Source organism: Nicotiana attenuata, chromosome 2 (genome assembly GCF_001879085.1).
Source record: "Nicotiana attenuata strain UT chromosome 2, NIATTr2, whole genome shotgun sequence".
NCBI lineage: Eukaryota > Viridiplantae > Streptophyta > Magnoliopsida > Solanales > Solanaceae > Nicotiana > Nicotiana attenuata.
In genome coordinates this window covers 51,957,155-51,965,272 of record NC_031990.1, presented here as the reverse complement: position 1 = coordinate 51,965,272, position 8,118 = coordinate 51,957,155, and the positions used below count along the sequence as shown (strand labels likewise).

Sequence of the window (8,118 nt, the reverse complement as noted above, 5' to 3'; positions counted from 1 at the left end):
GTCTTTTGGACTACTACTTCGGCTTCAACCAAATTCTTCCATCAAGTTTCACTTAACGTCAAAAGATATTGGTATGTATAAACTTAAAGGGAGCAGAAGAGCTTCTTAAGTCTCTTTGAAACGTAAATGGTCATTTTGATGATGCCTTTGCCTCCTTGAATATGTAAATGCTAGTTTTGGTGGCTATTAGTTTGCGCGCATGCACCTCAATTACTTACTCTGGTACTTGTTGCTTCCCACCAGTAGAGGTACCAGGCAACTTTGCCCGCTAATGCTTAGACAGATGACGATTAAATAAATTTTCCACAAGGGCAGTGAAGAACAAAGAGCATAACATTGATGCAGTGCTCAATATTCCTACAGAAGTAATATTCATATATCATTTCAACTTCCCAAAGAACAGAAGCCGCCAGCAACTGACTTATTACAGGTTATTCACTCACATAGTCGGTTTAACTTGTACAAATCAACAATCAAGAACAACACAATCCGCGTAAATATCTAAAACAAACAAAGATTGCAAGATGAATACGGCTTGATAAGATGGGTGACATGGTACAATATTAAGTTATTTCGAATGTTTGGGGCATATAGAAACACTATTCCATCATTAACGCCTTCCAGAGGCGACTGATTCAGAAGAGAAGAGATACTTCACTCGTGACAGAACAGAATCGTGGGCAGGATCGTATGGGTGGTCCTTTGAAGGAATCTCCAAAATGGCTGGAATTGGTTTATTATAACTATCAACCAAAAACCGTATCATGTTGGCAATCTGAAAAAAATAAACCAGGAGGAATAAGTTATATGAAATGCCAATTAGCTCTACTTTGGACCCTTGTTTTCAGTGAGTCTTCAGTTAACGAAAAGTGGATAGTTGCCCATGGACATAAAACTGCAGCCTAATAATTTTTAGTTATTATGGGTGATAGCGAAACTCCACCATATTACACAATGCTAGTGGGATTTATTTAGTAAACTGAACAGAAACTCAACAAAGATAAAAGAAGCAATTTGACAGCACCTCACAATCTCTGGTGTATCTAAAAACGATAATACTTCCAAGGACAAGTAAGAAACAGGAAGCGCTAAACTCGTAGTTTACTGAACAAGGCTCTGCTACTGATTCGACAGGGAGAGAGAGGGAAATTGATAGCTTTTTCTTACTCTTAGCAAACTATTGTCCTTTCCCTTTATATATTATGCCTATCAAAGGAGTATCTCCATTGCACATCCCCTTTGTCCCATGTTAACAAACAACTAGTTCAATACAGGCAGACACTGACAGGCTAACTCGGCAGTTTCAAACCTCTACTTCACAGTGTCTGATACAAGTTAAGAGGAGTGACTGACTGGTTTGAAAAGTACTTAACATTTCTTAACGCTGTTTGGAATGACTGCATGAACAGTTACTTTCTCATTTTGATGAATTTTAGACTGGCTTAAAAACTGAGATGGAGATCTACACCTCTTCACTTGTATTTTCCTTTCTTTCTTCCCTTTTCTTTTGTGTGTGTGTGATAAGGACACCTCTTCAATTGTATTTCATAACCAAACAAGGAAAATGAACTTAACAGTTAGCACTAACCTCTTGATTTCCCCTCCTGCCGTTTCCCCAACCAAGCACAGTATCACCTGATGGAGGTGATAGAGATTCGAGAAGCAGGCTTATATGGTTATAGTCAATTATCTATTTTTGCTTTTACAAGTCCAATGGGGTTTAGTTTTGGAAGAGGAAATGCAAGCTGATTGATGTTATAGCGAGTGGCGGAACCACAGCCAATGAAGGGGTTTCAATTGAACGCACTTTGTTGGAAAACCGTACTGCATAAGTAGAGCAAAAAACAATTATTTCATATATATCCAAATTTTTGAATCTCCTTGAACATAAGGTTTTCATTATGGTGGCAAAGGTAGTTCAAAAATTGCTTTAGATCCTAGGTCCGAATTTTTTGAATCCACCTTGTTAAAATTACAGGTTCCGCCACTGGCTATAGCCACGGTAAGCTTAACTTCCAACTGGAAATATAGATTATACTACTTGTACTCTAGCAGGTTTCTGATATTAGCTTGAGAGCAACCAAAGTTGGACAGCCATTAGGTAGTTCAAAAGTTCAGAAAATGAAAGATTTCGATCAATCCAATTAGCCATCTACATTCCAACCTAATTTGACATAAACACTATATGACATAACTAACAGTTGAAACACGCAATCTTATTGTGGCGCTTGAGCAGAGCTCCACGAAATACACAACCAGCAACTGCTGATAATTTTCTCGACTACATAATAGACATGTAAAAATGATAAACCAAACATCAAATGAAAAAAGAATATAAAACTTACATATTGGCTGATTAACACAATTGCGACGTCCTCTCTTGTGGTGAATTCCTTAAAAGCATCTTCAATCTGCTTCACTGTTGTTTCTAAACATGAGATAGGAAATCTACATTACTTTCTATCCAAATATTGGAAAATGAAAAACTCTACCACTCAAAGGAGACGCCAGCTTCCATTATTCCATCCCTCATCAGCAACTAAATTAGAAATATTATTTGAGCCCATTATCAATAGAAAAGGTCAATCTGTCTGGTTATAGGGTCTAAACACATATGATTGACTCTATTCTGAGTTGAGCAAGAGAGTTAACCAAATAAAAAATGTATGGCATATATCTTTACATGTCAAAAAATATAATGACATACACTTATACAATTGAAAGTCATTTATTGAAATCACATTTGGGCTCCTTAAGCCATAATCATAATGACAAATCCTTTATACCGGGAGTACCATCTAGACACAGACATCAAGATATACCACTATGAGAACAACAATGTCGAAAATAAAGTGTTAATGCAAAATAGTACTTTGAGAGCTATTATTCAAGAGAACATTACATGCTAAATGTAAAAGCATAGCTGAAGCATGTAACATGAGACAAGCGGGGTTGCTCTGATGGTAAGCAACCTCCACTTCCAACCAAGAGGTTGTGAGTTCGAGTCTTCCCAAGAGCAAGGTGGGAAGTTCTTGGAGGGAAGGATGCCGAGGGTCTATTTGGAAACAGCCTCTCTATCCCAGGGTAGGGGTAAGGTCTGCGTACACACTACCCTCCTCAAACCCCACTAAGTGGGATTATACTGGGTTGTTGTTGTTGTTGTAGCTGAAGCATGTAACATAAACATAGTCATTTATTTCCTTCACTAGCCAAATGAATATTATTTCCTCCCAAGGTTAATTCCTCCTTTAGAAAGGAAGCTTGCAACATCTAAAAGTGTTGCATCCAAATTGCCATGGTCAAGAGCAGGATTTGCTTAAATATTTTCTTCTTTATCTTTTAATGACGCTCGGTAAAAACCAACAAGATGCTTTAGCGTACGACAAGTATGTACTTAATGACCCATCATGCCAAATCGATAGCATTCATTTTCCATATTCTTTTTACTTTGTCGACTGTTATCTTTCTCTTATTCTCTACGTTGTTATGCCCCTTCTACAGTTAGATCAAGATATGACCTGATGATAAGTGTAGTGCTTATTAAAGTCACCATGACCACAACACCACAACTATGGTCGCGGCTACATCCATAAGATCTATTAGCTGTTGTCTCATTCATTTCTGGAGATAGATGGAAAGCATGCTCCTAAGTGAAATTACATGGAGAAAAGATCACTGATGAGGATATGCTGGAGAAAATATTATCAACTTTTCATGCCTCAAATTTACTCCTACAACAACAATATCGTGAAAAACGTTTTAAGAAGTACTCAGAATTGATTTCATGTCTCTTAGTGGTTGAGCAAAATAACCAACTATTAGGGGAACAATCAAGAAATATCATGTTGGATCTAGTCCATTCCATGAAATGAACACGACACCTAATAGATCTTATGGAGTCATAGATGTGATCGTGGTGGCTACAATAAGCACTATACTAAGCATTAAGCCATTTGTCACCCCTAAGTGCGGCAAAATAGTGTAAAGAAGAGGAAGAAAGATTAACGTGGACAATAAAAATTATGAGGAATAAAGTTATCAATATGGCATGAAAGATCATCAGCTTCAGAGCATATTGGTGATCTTTACCAAGCATCATTAAAAGGTAAAAAAAAAATATTGAAACAAATATTTTATTCTTGACCATGGAAATTTTGGTACATTTAGATATTGTAGACATCCTCACTAAATGAGGCATTGACAAAATGATTGCTAACTACAAACTAGGGGTGTTCGTCCGTCGGTACGGTACGGTATATAGACATTTCAGTTCGGTAGTTTCGGTATTCGGTTTCCTAAAATCCTATATCGTACCTAATTAAATTCGGTATGGTTCGGTTTTCCTCATTTCGGTTTCGGTTTATTCGGTTTGGTAACTTCGGTTTATTCGGTTTGAATACTAACTAGTGCATATAGCCATACACTCTAATATTCTTAATTAAAGTATTCAAAAATACAAAACTGAAAATGTTTGTTGACAAAAATTTTATCCAAAACTAGCAAATATCGACCCAAATAGAGAAAATTGTACATAAAAGAATATTTGATCATTAGAAATGTCTTGTTACTTGTTTAGAGTTAATTGATGAACTTTGAGAATAAAGGAAAGTAAAATTTTAGAATTTTTATATTTATATTATAATTGATAATATGTGTTTTGTGTAATATAATATATATTTTGGTACAGTATCGGTATTTCGGTATTTTATTTTAAAATACCAAATACCATACCTAATACCAATTTTTTTTAAAAACTTAAACCAAATACCGTACCAAATACCAAAATACCGTATACCAAATACCAAAAATTTCGGTTTCGGTACGGTAATTCAGTATTTACCAAATTATGCACGGCCTTACTACAAACACACCGTGCAACATATTTCAATGGTGTTGAAATAATGATCATATGGGCAGGGCAGTGATAGAAACATTTGGAAATATGAACTATTTAATTTACATGCTTTAACAACAGTATTAGGCTTAGTTATGTGATGTTCTCTAAATTTGCATGTAAACTTTATTTTCTACATGATATTGTCTTAGCTTATCTTCTTATAGATTACATATATGTAATACAAATCTTATTTGACAAAGAAGGTGATAGTTTTGACCTAAATATGTCTGCAATCATTTATAAGTGTATGTGTCTTGCAGAACGTGCTACGAACACAATATTGAAAGATAGCAACTATTTTTCGCATTTGAACAATGAGAACTGCAATGGCCAGCATCTAGTACAAAACTAATTTTTTCTTTACTAACAAGAGTGTCACGACCCTAAACCCAGACCCGGTCGTGATGGCGCCTCTCGTGAAGACAAGGCCAGCCGACACAACACCCAATTCATTTTTTACAATTAAAATAACATAATATAAGTCATTAACATGATTAAATCCCAAAAGAAACAGTGAAACATATCAATCTTGGAGATCGGGCCAAAGTCTCCTGAAGACCTGGAATCACAATGGGCACAGCTGGTGCTGCTGGAGCGTCCACAACTGGGACATGATCCTGAACTGGGGCGGCTGGTGGATCTGCAGGTGCTGCCCCGGCTGCTGTGCGGGCTGCACCTCTACCCCTACCACGGCCTCGACCACGTCCTCGGCCTTTAGTGGCCCCAACTGATGGTACTGGTGGTCGTCCATCCTGACCGGTCGCTCGTCTCCCCACCATCTAGTGGACTCCGAAAATCTGCTGGTAGCTATCAACCCTCGCTAGCAGGACCTGAAGCGCCTAAATCTCAATCCGACCTAAACTCTAGCTCGCGATGTCTTTGCCCCTCGAATCGGCCTCCGGATGCTCCAAATCTCAATGAAGTCTCCTTGAATTCTCTCTTCAAAATCGCCCAAAAGCTCCAGAAATCGTGTTTAAAAATGGTGAAACTTCTTAAAATCGCGAAGGAAAGATTATATACATTCTGACCCAGGTTTTTCGCACCTGCGGTCCTAAACTCGCTCCTGCGTAACCGCTTCTGCCGTCTAGACCACCGCACCTGCGGTTTTCACTAAAGTCCTCAATTTCCGCATCTGCGATGCCTAACCCGCTTCCCTCAACCGCTTCTGCGGTTCCTGCCTTCGTAGGCTCTTTTCGCTTCTGCGCCTAGTCTCCCGCATCTACGGGGTCGCACCTGCGATCCTTCAACCGCAGATGCGGTTATGACAGCAACAATATGGCTTCAGCTTCCCAACTCAACTCCAAACCTTCCGTCAACCATCCGAAATCACCCTGAGGCCCCCGGGACCTCAACCAAAAGCACCAACAAGTCCTATACCACTATCCAAACTTATACCAATCTTCAAAACACCTCAAACAACATCGAATCAACCAAAACACATCGGATTCAAGCCTAAGGTTCTCAAAATCTTCCGAATTACGCTTTTGATCAAAAAGTCTACCAAACCACGTCCGAATGACCTGAAATTTTGCACACACATTCCAAATGACGCAACGATTCTACTGCAACTCCTGGAATTCCATTCCGACCCCTATATCAAAATCTCACCTATCAACCGGAAAACGCCAAAATACCCCTTTCGCCAATTCAAGCCTAAATCTACTACGCACCTCCAAAACACATTCCGATCACGCTCCTAAGTCTCAAATCACCTTCCGAAGCTATCCGAACCATCGAAATTCATATCCGTGCCCTCTAACACATAAGTCAATATCCGGTTGACTTTTCCAACTTAAGCTTCCTCAAAAGAGACTAAGTGTCTCAAATCTTACCAAAACCTTTCCGAACCCGAGCCAACCAACCCGATCACATATAGAACCGATAAACAAAGCAATAAGAAGCAGAAATGGAGGAAACGGAGCGGTAACTCATGAAACGACCGGCCTGGTCGTTACAAAGAGTATATTTGCAGTCAATCAAGTTAACAATATCAATACGTATGTCATTTTGATGCAGAGAAATATATACAGCCCAGAAGCAAATGAAAGATTCTCGAAGCTAATAGCGAACTGGTAATTCCAAACTTGAAACTTACTTGAATCCACAATGAGGTAATTTGTTTTTCTCCTCAAATCAACATTGCCAACTCCAGCCAGTAAAAATCCTGTAATTGTGTCCTACATTAACAAGTTATTTCCATAAGCATCAGTATGTCTAGATACTTAAAGTGGTCAATGCATAGACATAAATAAACAAAGAAACACAAGATTAAAAGTCCATTACCGACACAAGGGAAATAGAGCATAGTCTATCGATTTTAATCATACATAACAACGCCCAAAAATTTTATGATGAAAAGTTCACCTCATCGGCGATCATGGCAATAAGGGCTGAGTTGCTAGTTTTGATAGGAGCTCGGTTAGCCATCTGAAAGAACAAGGTTTCTGCAATCGCAGAAGATATCAAATAAGAAACAGTTTTAATCAAATACTAGAATCACAAAACAATCTTGAACTAACAAATTCAGATATCAAACTAAATCCTAAACTATTAACAAAACACCACCAAAAAGATCAGATGTAACTAAAGATTTAAACAAATTTCAAGTTCTAAATGAAATTGAATAAACTAATAACCAGATCGAAATCCTCTGAAATAACAGAATTGAATGCAAGAAGAAGTCTAGTAGTGCAAGTGCAACAGATTTTTCAGCTTACTTGGAAGTTTTGAGCTTAAATTGAGGATCCAATCTCTAGAGACGAATCGAGGAATGAAGAGGGAGAAGGCTGATGCTATTTGCTGAGAGTGTCGGCTAAGCCCCAAAAGTTCCAACGTGCTCACTACTGACCACCTCTTAGTTTAACACTTTAACCCAAAGAAAGAAAAAGAAAAGAAGCATTGTTACCTTGCCAGAAATCACACGACACATGTATATTCTTAGGGGTTGTTTGGTTGATGATATTGTAGTAGATCCGAACATAAGTTCGTATAAATAATATCAGCAAAGGCGACCCTCTCGAGTTTCCGGCTGTTTCCGTCATTAAAGTAGCCTTTCGTCGTCCTACCAAACGAAAGAAGTCACTATCAAACAGCTCGCCCTATTGAAGTACCAAAGGAATTTGGTTTCCCACATAAGCTAAAATACTTGTCACGTAATTAATGTAGTTTTCTATCAGCAGTATTAAACAATAATTGCATTAATTTATGGGGCAACTGCACAT

At 38.1% G+C, this 8,118-nt stretch overlaps 1 protein-coding gene across 1 annotated transcript; it reads right to left on the bottom strand.

Annotated features, from left to right (window-relative positions):
• On the bottom strand, positions 343–7,862 carry LOC109209914 (V-type proton ATPase subunit F). Its single transcript, XM_019373280.1, has 5 exons — positions 7,615–7,862; positions 7,262–7,341; positions 6,993–7,074; positions 2,346–2,428; positions 343–775 (listed from the first exon to the last, which is right to left on the bottom strand). Exons 2-5 carry the CDS (start codon positions 7,322–7,324, stop codon positions 611–613), a joined length of 393 nt encoding a protein of 130 aa, XP_019228825.1. The 5' UTR covers positions 7,325–7,341; positions 7,615–7,862; the 3' UTR covers positions 343–610.